The following is a 20,213-nucleotide window of genomic DNA, read 5'->3' as shown; positions in this document are numbered from 1 at the left end:
TTTGTACTTTTCAGTAATATTTAGTGCCTGAAATTGGCTGCAGGGAAAATGAACAAAAGGCCTCAATGCTTGCATCTACTGAACCAGAGGGAAGAATATGCCCAGGTGAGACAACAGCAGTCTGAAAATTTAGAGCCTGAAATAAAATTGTAATTTTACTCTTCATCAGCAACAGTGTAGGCCCTAAGAGGAAAAATAAACAACACAGCAAAATTAAACTGTATAGCTGTCTCTTCTTTCTCTCCAAAATGAACTGAGCAGATTCAGTCTCCCCAGAAAAGGATTGTGATTTTAGTACTTATTGTGGCTTGGAGCATTTCTTCTATAAATCCAATTTAAAGTTTCAAGGACATATATTCAATTTTTACATCCCTCTCACTGTTTGAACACAAGAGCCACAGTTCTTTCTCAGGAACTTTTAATTTTTATTTTGGGTGAATCATGGTTTTCCCTACCACCCCAGAGAAGGGCACGGAGTCTCAATTCCCCTCTGAACCCTCTTCCAGTCATCAGGATCATGGATAACCCATCAATTTCCCTTGATGACTCTTCCAGTCATCAAGACCATGGATAACCCAGCCCACAGGTAACTGCAGATACCTGGATAGTCATTATTCTAGTTTTTGAGTAGTGGGGAGTCTTAAATTTCATTTACTTCCCTTCGCAACTCTTCTATAGGACACCCAAATTTTATGGTTCTCATTTTGCAGAGGAAAATGAGACAAGAAAGTGTGATTCATCTCAGCTAATGTTCAACATCTGCTGCTCCTGCAGCTGCACTGGTTGAGCACCAGTGGAGAGAAATGGGAAATCAGTGCAATTGCCAAGCCCTCTCTGCCTGACCTGTCCCACAATTTATGTGGAGCTGATTTAAGGGAGAACTTGTTTCTTCCATAGAATAAAATACCAGCAGGTCCTTGAGCACTGCATTTACAGACATCCACAGCAGAGCAAAAGGGAAGGGACACCCTGCTTGAGCCCTGCCAGGAAGGGTGAAGCCATCCTGGGTTTTGCAATGGATTTGCACATCCCGGTATAGACATTTTTGGTTTGGTTTGAATCATCTGAGACTGAGGTTATTGTGCAGCAGCCTTGTCCATGCCCCAGCTCTCCATGGCTGCTTCCTGGAGGCAGGAATCCCAAACAGGAGGAGTGACCCTACAATGTGAATATCTGCAGCATGGCCGTGGTGACAAAGCCACAAACAGCACAAAGAACAGACAGGGATTGATGACAGGCCGAGGGACGGGCAGCAGCCCAGCCCATGGTGCCTGGGCACAGACACTGCCTCACATCCACACTGGAGTTGTCTGAGTTTTTCCTTTATTTATTTGTTTCTGGCCCATGCAAGGGCCAGTGATGATTTCTGCACTTGAGAGAGATAATATCATCCCTCAATTTGCCACCTGAGAGGCAAATACGAGAAATAAGCTGGGTGATGATCCAATTCTGACCATCTTTGGATGAAACTCTTGAGGTCCAGTGGTTTTCATCAAAATAAAAAATGCCTGTCAGGCATTGAATGTTATAGTACTACTTTTCACTCTTCAATTTCAACCCCTTCTCTTCACTGTCTTTTTTCACAGAAGAGCATAGCATTGGAGAAAACTTGACAAAAATGTTCAGAATGAAAGACATTTAAAAAAGACAAGTGATCAATATTGTACATTTCACCCACAAATATGTTTTCCCGTCATCAGCTTTGCTTCGTTTTTTCTTGTTTATTTTCCTCTTTGTTTATTTTATTTTATTTTATTTTATTTTATTTTATTTTATTTTATTTTATTTTATTTTATTTTATTTTATTTTATTTTATTTTATTTTATTATTTTATTTTATTTTATTTTATTTTTTGGTTTTAACTGAAAAATATCCAATTTCTGTGGAAAATTTCTGGCTTCTTTCAATTTTGAAAGAAAAAAAGGCCGTGGCATATCTCCACTTTATTCTCAGCTTTATTAATTGTACTAAATCACTTTGCTCCAGATAAAAAGAACACGAAATCCCACTCTGTCCATACATCATCTGCACTGAGCACACTGAAATGCTTCAGATAGGACGTGTCTGCTGGAAGATCCTTATCACCAGCTTCCCCTGCTTTCTTGAGACTCCCTTCTGTAACTGAATGTACAGTACATCCCTCTTGCCTGTTTTAATAACATTTTATCACATTGATCTTCTCATTTCAGAAAACATATGCATAATGAAAATACACCCCTATTGCTCTGGCAGCACTACTTCTGTCATCCCTAGAGATGGCAATTGCCATGGTTTTGATGAAATATACAGGCACTAATTAATTATGATGTATTTTGCATCATTTTGCAATATTGATTGCAACTAAATAAATTATGGCCACCCATAACCATATAGAACAAATTTATGAACAACACTTGGATCCTGCAATCAGAAATTATTGCTGTAATTAAAACCTTTCTGAGTCTCTCTGTTCACAGAGAATGCTACCAAAGAGAAATTATATTGTTCAGGAGCCACCATTCTGTTACTGTGATGGGGATACTGTGATCCTGAATTCCCACTTGCTGTAGACAGGTGTGAAGTTGTATTTTTGAAAGGCAAGTACCCATTTGGTTTGGCCACAGGTCATACATCTTCTTTTGCATAAATATGTTTGGATTAATTCAAAGCTATTCAGTGTAAGTCTGTTATAGTATAGCATTCTATAAAATACATGTAAAAAATGAGTACATGAACAAACAAAAAAAAGTAGATTTACACAAAATGAAACTTTCTGATAGCAGCAGAGAAAGGTCCAGTGTTAAAAACTGAAAAATTATCCTGAAAATTCCCCAAAGGAACTGGGGACAGCATTGAAGGGTGAGAAAGCACCTACCTCATTCTCTGATCATCTGGGGGAGTCATTTCCAGGTCGTGAGTGGGTCCATTCAGACCGATCACGTGCAAAGAAATGGTTGGATTTTCCATTCCAGCCTGGAGTTTAGAAAAGAATAAATTACCATACGATATACAACACAGAATGGTTTTGATTTACTGCATCCCCATGGATTATGAAAAGCATTCCCATTGAATAGGAGATGGATTGGACTGCTGTGGTCTTTCACAGGGAGGCTGCAAATCCAGGGATGTGGCACAGAGGTGTGGAGGGGCTGGCAGGCACAAAAAAAGGGCAATTTTACTCAGGACACTTCTAACCTTAGTAAAAAAACCCTACTTTTCATGGCAACTAGAAATTTTGCTATTTCCTGCAGCTTTTGACAAAAGATTGTCTAATGGGATGATGGCTGATACAGTGAAATACTGATTCATTTTGTACTGTAGGAAAGGGCAGGGCATCTCCTGCTGAACCATTGATTTCCACAAAACCTGAATATTTGTGGGTATCTCTCCTGTTAAATTACGCTCCAATTTGAAGCAGCATGTGAGGTCTTAGGCAACCAGTGCTTAAAGCAAGAAACCCAGAAGGAATGAGTGCAGCAGACCCCCCTGTGCTGCTTTAGAGCAGGAAATTACAGCAATACCAGCAGCAGTGAGTCTGTGCTGCTGGAGAGCTGTGCCAGTGCTGGGCACTCCCTGCAGGTCTGCAGCCAAGGGCAGATTGGCTCTTAAGTCTTTTTCTGTCTTTCAGGCACAGCAAACCTCTAAAAGCAATGTCTCCTCTGACATTAGGCTGTCCTGGATAGTCTAAGGAAGACCACATTTTCCTTCTATACAAAAAGGAATCTATGTAAATATAGAATATATGGATGTATGTGTCTATCTATCTGTCTATCTATCTATCTATCTATCTATCTATCTATCTTTCATCATCTATAATCTATATCTATTATCTATATCTATCTATCTATATCTATCTATCTATCTATCTATCTATCTATCTATCTTTCATCATCTATAATCTATATCTATCTATTATCTATATCTATCTATCTATTATCTATATCTATCTATCTATCTATCTATCTATCTATCTATCTATCTATCTATCTATTATCTATATCTATCTTTATCTGTTATCTATATATTAATCATATCTATCTATCTATCTATCTATCTATCTATCTATCTATATCTGTTATCTATCTATTATCTATCTCTCTATCAATCTATCTCTCTATCATCTATCAATAAAAAAATCTAAATATGGAAATGTATCTAAATATAGAAACATGTCTAAATATAGAAACATATCCAAACACAGAAATAAAGAAATTCCAAGCCCTCAGACACCAGCAACTCCATCCTGGAGACAAATCCACAGATTACATCCAACTTCCACCCATTCCAGCATGGAAGGACAATTGCTCTTGTGTGTGTAAAAAGCAAGGATTTTTAAATTTTATTTTCGTTGTACACAGAGTTACTAATTGTCATAGAACCAGAAAAGTGCAATTTTACAGATGCAGCTAAAGAATGTGCTAAGTGCACATTTGCTGAGGAACAGCTGATCTGTTTATTTTCATTGCTTATGAGCATGCATTATTAGTCTCCTGTCTGAGCCTACTGAAAAGAAACAATTATTTATTTCTGATAGAGCAGCAGGAATTATATTTTTATTTTCCCTTACCTTTGGATAATGATATGTTTTAACAGTAGGGTAAAGGATGCCTGTATATATTGGGATCTCCATGGTGGGGACTCTGGAGGCATTAATTGTTGCATATGCCAACCTGGTGCCATCAGGAGACCACCAGTGAGCAATGTGAGTCTTCAAGATCTCCTCTAATTAAAAAAAAAGAGAGAACAGAAAAGAAAAGGCTATTAGAGGTAAATTACTAGTTAGCAATAAATGAAAGAGTGCAGATATGAAAATCCCAGTCTAATCACAGCACAGGGAGGATGCCACAGGAATATCAATCAAAAATACTCATCAAATTATGCCATATACACAAATGAGCACAATTGATAACAATTACTCTGTATTTATAGGTTATTAGGCTTAATTACCTTTGCTGAAGAAACATCAAATTATTCATATTAGTACACACACTCATGACAGCATAAAAGGCACTGCTGCTCCTGCCATGTGTCCTGCGCATCATTAGAGTTCACAACATCAGACCAGACACAAATCAATCAAGTTAAACAGTGTTTATACAAGTGCTTCAGCAACTGTATAAGTTCTGTTGCCAATTGGGAATAAATAAATGTATAAATTTTCTGTAATTTATGAAAGGCTGGAACTCCAAAGCAAAGTACCAGGCTATAACGTCTGTGCCTTGGATACCATCTTGACTTTTATCCCTATTTCATTTTTAAATCACTTTTGCAAGGCAATTTGCCATAAGGAGCCAGGATTAGAGACTGATCCTTTATACCACTGAAATTTGGGATTTTTGAGATTTCAGTAATATAATTACCAATGAAAATGTGCTCAGAAAAATGCCAATGCAAACATGTCAGAGTTCAAGTATGTAAGGAGAAAACAATATTGCCATAATGTGAAATTATTTTTTAATACTGGCAGAACCTAGTTCTTATTAAATTCAAATTCAAATTCAAATAGCTGCTAATTTCTAATACTTTTCATGTAATTGAATGTCCTTCATTGTAAAGATGAGTTCATCTTACAGATCTGCAGAAAAGCTATAAAATTCCCTCTTGGTCCAAAGTGTCTCCAGTTACTGACATTTGGAAGACATTAACTTGGCTTTTTAAACCTCCCATTTTGTGAAAGACAATAATGTAATACATTTTCATTAAGAGGCTGAATATCATGTGAGTCATTCCTATTTAAACCACCAGAAGGGCTCGCATATGCTGTACAGATTGATGGGCAGGAAGATGGGTCCCATTACTTTATTGTGAGAATAAAAATTAGAGAGGCTACAGAGTGTTTCTAAGGCTTCACCATGAAGTCCTGATGCACAGGTCCAAGCAGCTCCAATATCTGCTGCCATCACTGGTTATTGAGAAAAGGGATGAGCATTTTCTGAGATCAGACCCACCAGGTTTGTACAGCACCCTCTGATGACCCCCCAGTCCAACAAGGACATCCCTCTGGTCTAAAGAGTAAAAACTCACCAGACACTGTTTAATTAATAAAAAAAAAAAAAATGGATGAGCAATCCTTGGAGAAAAGACAATTATATCCATCACAGGGTAAATAAACACTTTGTTAATCAAGACTTGCAGATGGCTCTTGGAATAAAACTCAAGGTAACATCACAAAAGGGTGCAAGGGAAATTCATCCTGGATACATATGGTTTTCAGAAATAACAAATTAATTAATCAATTCTTAATGCAGCATGGAAGTGGGGTTTTTGAAAGATATTTAGGAAGTTACAAATGTTTCATGGGAAAGCACATCTGGCAAATTTGCTTTGCTGCATTGTCCCACCTGTTCTATGTACATTTAAAAGATTCTGCTTTTGACTTTTATATTGGTTGCCCATTAAAGAGATAATGAAGAGCATAAAGGAAAAGGAGTAAAGATGGATGGCACATGAATCATTGACATTTTAACATTAATTAGGAATGACTTTATTCAGCAAACATTTTCTCCAGGATCTCAGACTTAATGAAGCAGTTCTGCTGAAGGTCACATACCCAGGAAGGTTTTAGTGCAGGTTTTGTGGTCCTCTGTTAATGAGATTTAATTGAGTGAACCTTTGCCTTGAAACAAAGCCAGGGCCTTGCTGTTATTGGAGAGATCAGTTAGTTTTAGCAAACCAGAGAACATTCTTGTGGACTGCAGAATGGATTAGTACCAGAAAGTTCTTTCAGCTGAAAGAAAAAATGATTTGCCGACAATTTGCTCTTGTAGACAGTTTATTCATTGTGTTTGCATTTAGCACATGCTCTGAAAATCAGCTCCATTCAAAACTGTTGAGGTTTTCTAAAGTTAGTTCAGATCCTGCCTTGTGTGTGAAAAAACAGATTCTCCTTTACACTATAGCCCCCTAACAAATTTGGATCATGACCTCCTGACTAAGAGCATGAAGTGATAATTGACCAAAACTTTTACCCTCTTCCCCAGAGCTTGCTGAGTGCCCCATGGTGCCAGGATGCTGTGAGTGAGCTGCTGAGATTCCTCACAGTCACATCCTGCTGGCTTTGTGCTCTTTCTTTCTCCACAGTTTTGCCTGCCAGCCCCTACAGGACATCCAAACTTGAAAAATAATGAGATTAAAGTGTGTGGCTGCCTTAGCTGAACAAGGGCTGTTCAGACCTGCTGGCTGGCTTCAAGCACAGGGTTTGAGCCAAGTTATTCCATCTCAGCACATTTAGTAATCAATCACTCTGAAACAGCTGGATGACCCTGCTCTTGAGTAGTGACTCTTCAGTGGGGAAATGTATTAGACAGTGATGTGTTTGTGCTCAGGGAATGTTACAGGATGGGTATTTTAATCCTTTTTTCTAGTCGAGTATGGCCCAATTGAATGATCATTTTGAAGCTGTGTGAAACAAAGAGTCTTCAAAATTACCAGACCCTCAGGAAGAGAATTTGAAGTCCTAGGTCAGAGTATATTCGGTGACAACTGGGTGTATATCCCTCTTAGAGACTTCAATATCATTTGGAGGAGAAAAGCCACTGCAGGAAATACCAGAGGTGTGATGAGAGGGATGCTCCCTTGTCAGGGTACCTGTTGCTGATTCCCTGTCTTCTGGGACTCTGCCTGGGCCCTCCCAGGGGGCTCTCCTGTCAGGGGAGACCCTCCTGGAATGGTTTTGTGTCAGGAAAGAGACACACTGGATTTTTTAGGTCTTCAGCGTTATTGTTATCTTATCTAGAGTTTTGCACGCTTTCCACTCAAGGCTCAGTGCACTGGAAAAGCACCACAAAGTGGCCAACAACCTCTTGTTCCAGGATCTTTTAAAGCTAACCTATCCAATTAAGAACTGACACCTGGATTATTTCCCTTTTTAGCCCAATAACTGATCCCAAAGAGCTGCAATGTGGACTTTTCCACCCAATAACAAAATGCCACCCAAACCCATGGAGAAGGAGGAAGAAGAAGCATGAGGAAGAAACCCAGGACAACACCCTGTGCCCTCCATCTTGCTTCCATCCACCACATACTAAAAATCCCAAACCCCAAATTTCCCACCTAAGTGATACACCTACACTACTGATACACCTACACTACTCTGTACAATCTACATCACACCCTAGTGGATCCTAGTATATTCTGGAGTCTAGGAAACTTTCTCCATGAATGAGGGTCAGAGTCAGTGCTCCCCTGGGGGTCAGGGCACCCCAGAGCAGACAGGGAAATATTCCTGGTGCCCTGGGTTTCCACACTCTCTGAAATGAATTCAATGCTGCTGCATTTGTGCATTTTGTGGGTGTCTGTCTTTGGGATCAAGACCTGAGCAATACCCAGAGTGAACCAGGCTGCCCAAAGAGGGAATGCATATCTTCATAAGGATGTGCTTCCTGGTAGAAGCTCTCCTGCTCACCAACAAGGAGCAAAAGGAGAAGTCCCTTGTGGTGGTTCTCAGCTGCCAAGTAGCAGGCTGTGTGGTTAATATGGGATTGGATGGAGCATTTGGCTGTGATAGCATGTGAGTAATCCCTGGAAAGACTGAAGAGTGGATTAGAAGTTGGGTGGACATTTCTAGTAGGTCTGTCATCAAAAATTAGCCCAGCATGTGTAAAGTTAAGCAGGCACCCAGGTTGTTTCAAACTGCAATTTAATTCCAGCAGCACTTGCAAGAAGAGTGAAATGGGAGAATTTATCTCACTTCAGGTAACAAACTTCTCAAGGAATCACAGCAGATGAATCTGGAAGAGACCCCACAAATCCTCTGACTCGTTCCTCCATGGATAATATCCACCTCAATCCTGTAAGGACCTTCACAAGTGGATTTTGCTATTCCTTGTGATACTCGTATAGCAACTTTAGCCATAGAACTCAAACATTTATAATTGTGATGTCCACCTCTGTCCAAACACTGAACAGTCCAGTGAAGACCATTCAGACCTCGGGATTCCTTGATAGACTCAATGCAGGGAAAAGCACCAGGCCTTTGTCTTATGCCACCTCTGTGGCAACCAGCAGGTTCTGGACAAAAAAACCCTGTTGTATGCACCACATCTGTAAACCCACTGAGATGGTTTTAATGTTCTGAACCATAATCTGCCACTGGGGCATTTCTAAAGACATTTCCACGACAAATCCATTTCCCAGGCTTGCACAGAGCTCTAGACTGGCAGAGTTCCTCTTTGCTAATAAACACATGCATGTAAATGCCATGGCCATGGAGGTTTCTTCATGCTTTTCTAAAATCCAGCTAGTTCTGCAACTATCCTGAGGCATACTTGTGATTTTTTCCTTTCTGCTGAAGGTGGCAAAGTTCTGGCTTGCTGTTTGGAAAAGATGAAGCCTTCACCAGTGACTGACTGAAAAATCCATTGGTAGCTTAGGGATTACTTCCGATGATATCAGGAGAAAAAACTGATAAAAAAGATAATTTGCAAGTAAAAAAAAACAAAAACAAATCCACCTTTTCCTTGGCCTTCTTGTTAGAAGACACAAATAAATTGTAATTTTTAAGTGTAAGTTAAAAAAACAAAGACTTGCACAAGAAGACAAAGATGCTTGGCCAAGCCAATCCTCAGACAGTCTAACCTGTACCTTTGCCACTCTTTTCTATCACTAAAAATAAATTAAAAAAAAATCGAAGACATCAGCATTTTAAAGTTCTAAAGCTCTCAGGGCCAGTGTTTATTGCTGATATGGTAAATTACAGCAATTCTGGGGAGTATAACCAATGTTTCTGTTTGTGTGATGCATTGTAGCTGATGCTCAGATTATGAAGTATTTGGTGTGCTGAAGACATTTTGCTGTTTTATTAAAACTGTTAATAAAAAGGAATTTCAGGCAAAATGAAATTAAAGCCTGACATAAAGGCTGTGGTTTATGTTGGGAAAGAAAGCTCAAAAGAAATTGTCAGTAGGATGCATCAAAAGAACATGAGAGGAAGAGAGATCAGAGAACAGCAAGAGGGTCTAGGAAAGGAGAAAACAGAGTACTGAGATAGTGAAACCCCAAGGGTTCTCATAGAAACATCAAATAAATACAAATGCTTATTTGACAGCTGCCATCTGTTTTAAAATCAATTACTAGATCATCTCAAAGCACCAACCACATGTCCAAATCGATTACTATTGTAGAGTGTGAAAGCAAGTATTTTTAGCCAGTTAGGGAAAACTCATTGCTCATATTCTCCTTTACTGACATGTGTTTCAGGGATGGCTGTGGAAAATGACCTTTTATTCTATGCAACCAAATTTTTCTCTCAGTTGCTGTAGTGTAGATCTACACTGACTTCCATTAAATCATTGTAATAGATATAAAATGAGTGAAAAAAAGTAGTTATGTGTATGCAAATAGTATAAAACTGTTTTAGATTACCATACCCAATCTACATTTTCCTGTGTTGACATTATTTTGTGCTGATGTCAGCACGGCTGCACTGCTGCACTATTGATTTCAGAGCAATTAATCCTCTTTCACAGTTGTCTAATTGAGCCAGGTGGAAAAAAATTGCAATTTTGCAGGGTTGCTGAACAATTCAACAACCTTTTGTAGACAACATAAAAATTTATGTGGCTGAGGTCAGACTATGGGGTGCAGCCCAATTCCCCAGTTCCTGACACTGAGATTAGCTTAGCTGGTCAGAGCAAGGTGCTGATAACACCAAGGGCTGGGTTTGATCCCTGTGCAGGCCAGTTTGAGCTCAATGATCCTTGTGGCTCCCTTCCAACTCAGAATATTCTGTGAATCTGTATGCAAACAAAACAACCCTTCTCAAGCTGCTCGTGCTCTTGTCCAAGAGGTCCTTAAGACAAATGAGCTGCAATGCTTCCAGAGATCCTCAGGAAAAAGCAAGCTGCAATGCTCATCCCTGTGACCCTTTATTCCTACCCAGAACACAGAGTCTCCTCTGCCACTGATAGGCAACAAGCTTAGGAAGAATAAACTAATACTTGCTTTTATGGCATTCTTGAGGATGTGTTTTAGAGAGCCCTTGATAAATACCAAATCCTTGATCCAAAGTCTCATGGTGGAAGGTGAGCAGCTCCTGCATGTTTGATATCCATGAGAGGGTGGTAGACCCTCTTATCAGGGAAAAGAGTTCTGCATCTCCTCAAGCACAGGGAAAGTGAGGCCTGCAAGTGTCATTAGCTCCTCTTAGACATCTGGTTTAATTCTTTGGACACGGGTTGCTTTCTGCTCAGAATGTTGTGCTGAGACAGCAGGAGAGGGTTTGGCCACTGCTTTTGCCAGATGCTGAGGGCCAGGAGAGAAGCTCATTCAGCAGGGCGGTTCATGTTGGACATTGAGGAAAACCACTCTTCATGTGTTCTGTGTGGTCAGCAGGATCATGTCTTGCTTCCATATCTCTGATGGGCCCCAGAGCTACTGTGCAGCCTAAGCCAAACCCAGGCTTGGCAAATGTCAGAACCCAGGAAATTCCTCTGGCTGCCCTGGAGGACTTGAGATGCTGACAGGGGGCTCAGAGACCTTGACACACAGTCAAAAAAACCTCTACCTTCAATTTTAGCCCTTGGATTCACAAGACATGAAAGTTTAAGTAGAATGATAGTTAGTTTGTTATAAGATAGAAAAGTAGAATTTTGAGTTTTTAGAATGGGGGTTCAGAAGCCAAGATGGAGGGATTTCGGCGCACCTTGTCCTTCTTCTTTCTTCTTCTTAGCTTCCATCTTCTGGGTGATGTTGGTACTTTCAGATTGGTTTGGAGTAGAAACACTCTGTCTAACATGGGTGATAGGTGTTGGAGAAATATTGTAAATAATTTACACATAGTTTTTAGTATAAAGAGATAACACCGCCTCTGAGGCAGTCAGTGTGCCTCAACCCAACCTGCTGGACAAACTTTGGCGGGTCAAAAAAAGAATGTTATAGATAACAGCAAATAAACAACCTCGAAAACCAGAACAGAAGAATCCTGACTCTTTCTTTGGCTGCCAGGCTGGGAAAAGAGACTCTCTAATGATCTTGGGGTCATCCTGACCACAGAGACTCTGAGAGGCAAACAGGCAAACCCCACTAAATGCAGACACAAATGGGCTGTGGTCCACCTGCACTGCTGTGAGAGGGAGGTGTGTGACCGTGTTCACAGGGGCTCGAGGATGAGGGAAGAGACAAGGATCTGACTCCATGTTTCAGAAGGCTGGATTTATTATTTTATAATATATATTACATTAAAAGTATACTAAAAGAATAGAAGAAAGGATTTCATCAGAAGGCTGGCTAAGAATAGAAAAAGAAAGAATGATAACAAAAGCTTCTGTCTCAGACAGAGTCCAAGCCAGCTGACTGTGATTGGCCATTAATTAGAAACAACCACATGAGACCAATCACAGATGCACCTGTTGCATTCCACAGCAGCAGATAACCATTGGTTACATTTTGCTCCTGAGGCCTCCCAGCTTCTCAGGAGGAAAAATCCTAAGGAAAGGATTTTTCAGAAAATATCATGGCTACAGAGGTGGCTCTGGGTGACAACACCACAGGCTGCAAAGCTCTGGAAGCAGTCAAGTCACTGTGGGATGCTCACTGGTACTTGACCAGGATCCCTGAGGGAACACACAGGAATGAAGAGCAAACAGTGTCCAGCAAAGCCAGAGTGGGCACATCAGAGGCAAATCTGCCAGCCAACCTGGCCAAATCCTGACCACTCCAACCTGGCCTCCTCATCCACACTCCCAACTACCAGCAGTAACCACCAGTGTTTCTCTAGGGTAATCTGTAGGACACCCATCCCAAGAAGCAAGGCAAGATCATGTTAGCATGGGACCAAGCTACTGACAAACAGAAGAGATTTTCTGAGGCTATTAAATTCACTCTCTTTCAAAAATGTTATTTTAATGTGGTTTCCTTGTTTTGGTTTTGGTTTTGTTTGTTTGTTTTTGTCCCCCTGACCCATTGATTCTTCTAATTTGTTGTGTTTCCAACACTAGAGGATTCTGTGCTTGCCATGAGTCAGGGCATTAGGAATGTTGTTTATAAGGTTATTGGCAAGTAGCTGCCAGAATTTCTTGAGTGTTTGATTTGCTTGGGGCTTCAAAAGCTGAATTTATTGAACACCTGCCTGATCCCATTTTCAGGTACACCTCTACAGCCCCTACAGAATACACACAGGAGGCCAAGCTCAGACTGCAATAACTAAGAAATCATGAATGTTTAAAATCTCCCTCAATCATGCAAATGCATTGGTTGGGAAAAAAGCCCAAATCAACCAACTAACAAAACAGATACACACAGGTATGAGATGTCAGCTGAGACATACAGGTGGATTCTTACAAATAAAGGAGAATTCAGCTATTTGAAAATAGTCAGAGTGTTTCCTCCCAGCCACCTTCACACTGTGACACACTGAGTGCACCCAGCTCTGCAAATCCTACTTGAGGAGCAAAAAGCCATGGAGAGGAGCTGTCCTCCAGGTTTCACATGGATCCTGGTGCCCAGCAGGAGCAATGAGTGGAGGTTTGGCACCTCTCCAGAGCCATCACAGCAGGCAGGGAGGGTTACCAGGTGTCATACACAAAGCCATACTATCCTCTTGGCATATCAGAATTTTGGGCCCTGATTTTTAATAAAAGTGGTCCTTTTTCAAATAAACACACCAGAAAAATGTAAAGTTGCCTCCACATCCTCCCTCTCCTCTTTTTTGAAGTTTCTTTCTCTGTGCTTCTGGGTTTTTGTCACCTGTATCCCATCCTTAGGAATCCTTGATTTTCAAAAGCATTAATAATTAATGCTCACAACTGCTCCTAACAATTAGCAAGTGTCCTTTGGTTGTGTGAGTCATTCTCAGTGTCTCTTTGGACCACGGTGACAAGACTGACGTGCAGATTCCGGCAGGGCTGTGATCTGTCAGGATGCTCAAATGTAATAATGAAAATGGGGTTTGAATTATGAAATGAGAAATATTAGCCATCCTACCCTCAGCTGTTCCTGTTTCCTGCACTCACTCCAAAGAGCAAATGCATCTAGGAAGCCCATCTGCAGTGGGAAACTGCTGTCTCCCACTAATGTACAATATGAATGTGTTTTTCCACCACCTTGCACAGAACTTAAACCCGCAGCCTGTTGTCAGCTCGTCATGAAAGCCTGTTAGTAAAGACACTAAATCTGTGAAACATTTCCTGGCAGAAGTCTTTGGAACAATTTGCAGTGCAGGTCACTGATGTGAGAGTGAATTCTCACTGCAAGGTCCTGTTGTACCTGCTCAGCTGCTGAGGACCCAGAGCAGAGAGAATCCACATGGCCCAAATGAAGCAGGGTTTCTTACAGACAAATCCTTTTCTTCTTTACCCCTCTGGAGCCACTGAACAGGTTGCTATGGCTGGAAATACAATTTGCTTATCTGTGCAATGCAGTGAGACAAATCAGGGCTTTCATTATGTGCTGAATATTTCTCTATTCAGACGTGCTCAAGCAGCTTCAACTTCACCTTTCCTTTAAATTAAAAGTTACAGGTTCTGTCTAACGAATCTGTGGGGTTTATGATAGGAGGAAGATGGACAGCCAGACCTGGCACAGGGGATCCATTTCAATAGCTGCCGATGTATCAAGAAAGTTGGTAATCACAAAACCCTCGGAATCAAAAATTCATTAGACGATTGCAATAGTTCAAGAACACAAGTGCCCAAAAGCAATCTCTTTTAATGTTTCATAAAGAAATATGAGAGATAAGAAGACTGAACAGCCTGACATTGCTATTAAAGAACTTGATTCTTCAACCCCATGGATTTTTATCAGCACTTGCACAAGCTGTCTTTCATGTGAATTGCTTGCATGATTTATTCACCCTGAGCAGCACCTGCTAGTCACCTAGTCTGAGTGCTAATAAATGTCAGTTAATATTGCAGAATACAGCCCTGCTTTATGGAATGGCAACTGGAGCACATTGACTGAACTTAGTCTAGCTCCTAATTCCTTACCCAGTTTAAACAGCTGAAGTCATTGAACAGCCATTAAAAAACCACTCAGGGTATATATTGCCCTATTATGGCAATATTCCCAGAGGTTTCAACTTGAACAGTGACTCAGGACCTGGCTAACTGAGAGATTTAGCTCAATAATGACTCAGAGGGTGAATCTGATTTTACAGGACTGAATAATCAGAGGAACTACTGAGATCAATAGAATCACCAAGGAATAATAAAAAAAAGAGAGCTGGATAAAACCAGAATTCAAATTAGTTTACAGCAATATTTCAGAAAAAAAAAGTTCTTATCAAATAAGAGGAACATTTATTATTAATAAATGTAATGGCATGTAATCAGGTTATGCCACTGATGGATCAGTGGGGTTTGATGACTGTGTTTATCAGAATTGTGGCACTTGCATGTTGAGCACAATTCTGCTCCTTCCTAGGTGTGTGTTTTGAAGGTCATCCACTCTGGACCCAGGTAAGAATAAAGACAAACATTCCTGCAGGATAATGTCCATGCATCAAAATCTCATTCATCCCTGCTACCAGGAATCTATCTGTATTGATAATCTAACTGTATGCTATCAATATTTTTGATCTGTAGACTCTAGTGCAGTAATCCTAAATCTCCTGATAAAATAAGAGGAAAGCTGTGTCCCTGGGGCAGGGGCACCAACAAGGAGGAAGCCCCTAAGAAAGATGGGGACAAACCTTTTAGATAACCAGTTGTGGTAGGAAAAGGGGTGATGATTTTAAATTGAAGAAGGGTGGATTAGACATATAAAAGAAGCTTTTACAATGAGTATGGTGAAGCTCTGGCACAGGTTGTTGCCCAGAGAGGTGATGGATGCCTCACCTCTGGTCATTCAAGATCAGGCTGGACAGAGCTGGGCTTGGTCAGGCACAGGATGCTCATGGCATATTTCCCATCACAGGCACCACCGCCATGTACATCTCTATTCACTAATATTATTATTTTTGAATTTATGACCATCTGAATTTCCTCAGAGAGCCCAAAGTTTGTACCTCTAATGATCACTGTTTTTACTTTAAAGCTACAACACTTAGAGTCTTCTACAAAGAGTTTTAATTGGATAGTGAATTTAATACCAAGTGAGTTTGACATAGAATTCCAGATATTTAAATATGGCAATAGAATGCCAATTATTTAACATTCTTTAAAAATTTCATTGTATTGATTTTTCTATTCCCTGTTGTAACCTTGTTTCTCTTGGCTGTACATTGATTCTATTATTTTGAACTTTTTAATTTCAGCCAACAAAAACTCTATCCACAAACCAGCATAAAAAAATCCTGAAAAAATATCCCAAAATATACGGAAATGTACATATAAAAAAACACAGGGCCATGCAGTAACAGTGACAAGAAATTGCCTGTATAATTGGAACCGAAACTGGTAGGAGTAAAACTTATTAAAAATCAATATCATAGAAAGGCAATTAAGAATTTTAAGGGAAAAAAAGCTCTGATTAATTAACTGCAAATTATAAGTATTACTTTGAATTGCATTGTACAGAACAGGCTCAAATTACCAATTATCCCTGCCCGCTTTGTTCAAAGATCATGAATGTGCATTTTAATTTACGCTGGAGAAAGCTAAATATGCTGAGAACCAGCATGCAGAATTTTGCAGAAATCACTGGGGATAAGGGTGAACTCCCCCATTACCATATAAATGACATGCACAGGCTTATAAATGCCATGCAGAGGATCCAGCTTGTATTGTTCCTTCAGATGTAGCAGGAAAATACCGGAAATTAAAATACAGCTTATAACCTGCCAGATAATAAATGTAACCCACACTGCACAAATCCCCATCTACCAAAGATAATTTTGTCTGCTGTTTTTTGCTGATTAAGGGTGGCTTTGGAAAGAAATACCCTCCTTTCCCCTCTTTATCTGTTGCACTCATTGGCAGGATAGAGATGGCTCTATTTTTATCTGCCCAACAGATCACAATACCTAACGTGGCATAATCTTAATTTCCAAGGTCACTGTAGCCTGCTCTTAAAAGACTTCCTATTTAGTACTGAGGACAATACCCACATAAAAAAAAAACAAAAACAAGCAAAACAAAAAAACCCCAAACCACAACCATTTAAAAAAGACTGATTATAGCAGCTCCTTTCCCACCAGTATATTTTTACCTCAACATCCATGACATTGGCAGTGCTGCTGTGTTGAGGCCATGGCTGAGCAATATTTCACTATTCCCTGCAGTGGTCTGGGGACCAGCTCTGGTTTTGTGGGGTGTTTGTTGAGCACTGAGCACAGCCAGGCCACAGGACAAGCTGGTGAGAACTTTCCCATTGCCAGACTATGAAATGTAGGTTTTGAAAAATTGTTCTGATGGCAAACACCATGAAATTGCAAAGAAAATGCTGTTGTCCTTGCTGAGTAGGACCAGAAATGGTAATTTGTACTCTTTGCCATTTATCACTTATCACTAAAACCCAGTTTTCAAAGTCAGGTTATTCCTGGAACATTTGGATGTGGGTTACGCTCAGAGGTGCCAATTTTAATACACATATTTTCCTTTCTTTCTAAGACTTCCTTGGCTGCCTTTCATCTTTTCTTGGTAGCTAACTTTCCTCCTGGAGAGCCCAGCAGCTCTGGGCTGGCTGAGCACCCTCCTGCAGATGCCATGGGCAGTGCCTGAGGAGGGTGCTCAGCCCTGCTCCTGTTTGGGGGTGTTTGTCAGGCAGGGAGGCTGGGACTTGCTCCTCAGGCTGCTTCCAAGTGATATTTCTCTGTCATGCCCTCCAGTCCCCAAAGACTGTGTGCTCCAGCCTGCAGCTATAAATCCCAATTATGTTCTTGGCATGTTGGGTGGAAGGTTTCATCTTCATCAGGCTTAGCAGGATTCCACCAGGTTATGAAAATACTCAAAGCATGGTTACAACATGATTACACAGATTTTTATCATTATAATTTTTTTTTTTTTAGTGCAAAGAACTTAACTAACAGGATATCTGGTTTCTCTTTTGCTGATTTATGTTTCCAGACTGAAAATGTGACCATGATACACTGCTACAAACACAAGCACCTGGCTGACTAATTGCCTGCAAATTACCTTTCTGTGCCTCTTGTACTGTGACAGATGGTTTAATGTGGTTTTAAGTCCAAATTCATAACCGGTATAAATAGTAATACATACTTAGTAAGGATCCAGTTCTTATTTTGTAATTTCTTTATCAAATATACAAAGGATGCAACTGTCAGGTTTGTCCACTAAGGACTCCTGTTTGAAAAGGCCAAATCCACTCCTTTAATTTCTGTGAATGCACTTGTGGTTCTTTCTTTGTTTTTCTCTTGAAACCAAAACCAGACATTTACCTAGGAAAACTGTGCAGCCAAGCAATGATTTTATGCTTTCTTTCATTTTTTTAAGTGATCAGCAGAGTGCAAAGTCTTTCCACAAAGTTAAACTAAAAGTTTGGAAAGAAGTTAAGTCAGACTGGAGAAGTCACTCCATCTTTAGGCACAATTTAGCTGTTGTGTAGAAGGCAAAGAGCTGTTTCCCCTCTAAACCCTCTCTCAGCTGTGCTGTCAAATGTGTTTTCTCCTACAGGAAAAGATCAGGTCAAACATGGGACAGGGCAGGTCAGGAACCATCTCTGGATGTCCTAGGAAAGTTATTTTGCTGGAACCAAAGCCAAATTCTTTGTGATCTGGTATTTACTGTGTTCAGTGGACTTGCATTTGTGATTTCTATGAAGTCCAAGCAAGTAATTCATGCAGATCAACACCAGTTCTGGGAGGGAACAGAAGGTTCTGGTTCTGGAAGGTTCTGGAAGCTGGTTTAAAACAAATTAGTCAGGGACAAGCCTGGGCTCCAAGCAACGTGGCTAGATCCATCATGTTGCTGCCTTTTTCCTCTTCCAGGGGAAGAAGCTCTGCCAGGGCTGGATTCTGAAGTCTCAGTGGGATGAAGGAAAACACCCCTCTTGGCTTCTCCACTCCTCCTGCAACTCCCTTCAGCTGCAGGGCCATTCTGCAGGGCTGTGCTGTGACATCTCCTCATTAAGGACAAACTTTGACCTCAGTAATTGGGAGATCCTGCACTATAGCCCTTCCAAATGTCAGCTCAGTTGTTTTTAGGACTGCACTTCTCTCGTGCTACTCCCACCTCTCACCTGGAGCTGCAGGCTCTCTGCTAACACAGCCAGAAAAACTCCACTAAAATTACTATTTCTAAAGCTACCCATTCTTCCTCTGGGGCTTATTATTCTGTCTTGAGTAATCTAAAATCTCACAAAAGCACTGAAATATTCCTGATGCATGCCCAGCTTTCCTGTCTCACTACTTGCCAGCTCAGCCTCCTGTTCAATTTACTCTAAGTTGCAAGGTCAAAATCAGATGCCCAAAATTCACAGGCAAGTTCTTAAACAAGAGGTGTCCCATGAGCAGCCTTGTGTTGCTGTTTCTCAAAGAACATAATATTTTAGCTGGGTCATTCTCCAGAGAGAGTATTTAAAAGGATCCTGAGTGGGCAGGAGGGAGCTGCTCCTTTGTCTCAGTGTGTTGACGCTGGGGCCATATGAACAGGGTGACAATTTCTCCCACCATGGCTCAGGGTCTGGTTTATCAGCAGTGCTCACAAGCCAGATTCAAAGCTCCACTGGATCTGTTGAAATGGGGAAACTCACAAGGAAGGAAATCCCCAAATCCATTCCCTGCCCCACAGAGCCAGACAATAATCATGACTCCCTGCACCTCCTGACCCTCCCTTCCCACCACTGCTCACCCTCTATAATTGCTGAGATATCCACAGCTGTAGCAGATATGGAAAATGAATGAGGAGCACAAAAACACTCTAAAAGACCAACATTTAGCTGGAAAATGATTTATCCAGTGTATCATACACAATACAATGTGGGCAAGGAGTGCCTTCAGATATGCAGCCCTTTGGGCATTGGGGCACAAGGGTAGAGGGGAGGCAGAGTTAAAAACAAGATCATACCAAAGAACCATAACCAATCCTTTCCCTCCTCATGGATTTATGCAACTTTGTGCTGTGCCTCCAAGGGGCAGCACAGCCTCAGCTATTGCATTTGAAATTCATCAGCTGCTGGGGACACAATTCTTGCCTCCTGTCCTATTCTCACCATTTCCAGCCTGCTGGTGATACTCCAAAATGCATGACAATTTAAGGGTTAGCATGGGTCAACTCAATAACCAAGTGAAGCTTAATTTTTTAAATGAGGTATTGAATCTTTTAAATCATGTCCATGACTGCAGTCTGAGGCAAAGGCTGGAAAATCAAAACAAATGCAATAAATACAATGATCTCCAGATA

At 40.6% G+C, this 20,213-nt stretch overlaps 1 protein-coding gene across 4 annotated transcripts in view; it reads right to left on the bottom strand.

The window, feature by feature from the left end:
- DPP6 (dipeptidyl peptidase like 6) overlaps window positions 1-20,213 on the bottom strand; it is a 510,686-nt gene that overhangs the window by 51,456 nt on the left and 439,017 nt on the right. For all 4 annotated transcript variants that reach the window (XM_059469776.1, XM_059469758.1, XM_059469784.1 and 1 more), the window contains exons 9-10: window positions 4,547-4,701; window positions 2,855-2,952 (exon numbers count right to left, since the gene is read on the bottom strand). In XM_059469776.1, the coding sequence (XP_059325759.1) occupies window positions 2,855-2,952; window positions 4,547-4,701 (253 nt within the window). The remainder of the gene's footprint in view (window positions 1-2,854; window positions 2,953-4,546; window positions 4,702-20,213) is intronic.

The sequence above is a fragment of the Ammospiza nelsoni genome, chromosome 1 (assembly GCF_027579445.1).
Source record: "Ammospiza nelsoni isolate bAmmNel1 chromosome 1, bAmmNel1.pri, whole genome shotgun sequence".
Taxonomy (NCBI): domain Eukaryota; kingdom Metazoa; phylum Chordata; class Aves; order Passeriformes; family Passerellidae; genus Ammospiza; species Ammospiza nelsoni.
Note: the sequence above shows the minus strand (reverse complement) of the source record. Positions and strands in the feature narration are given on the sequence as shown.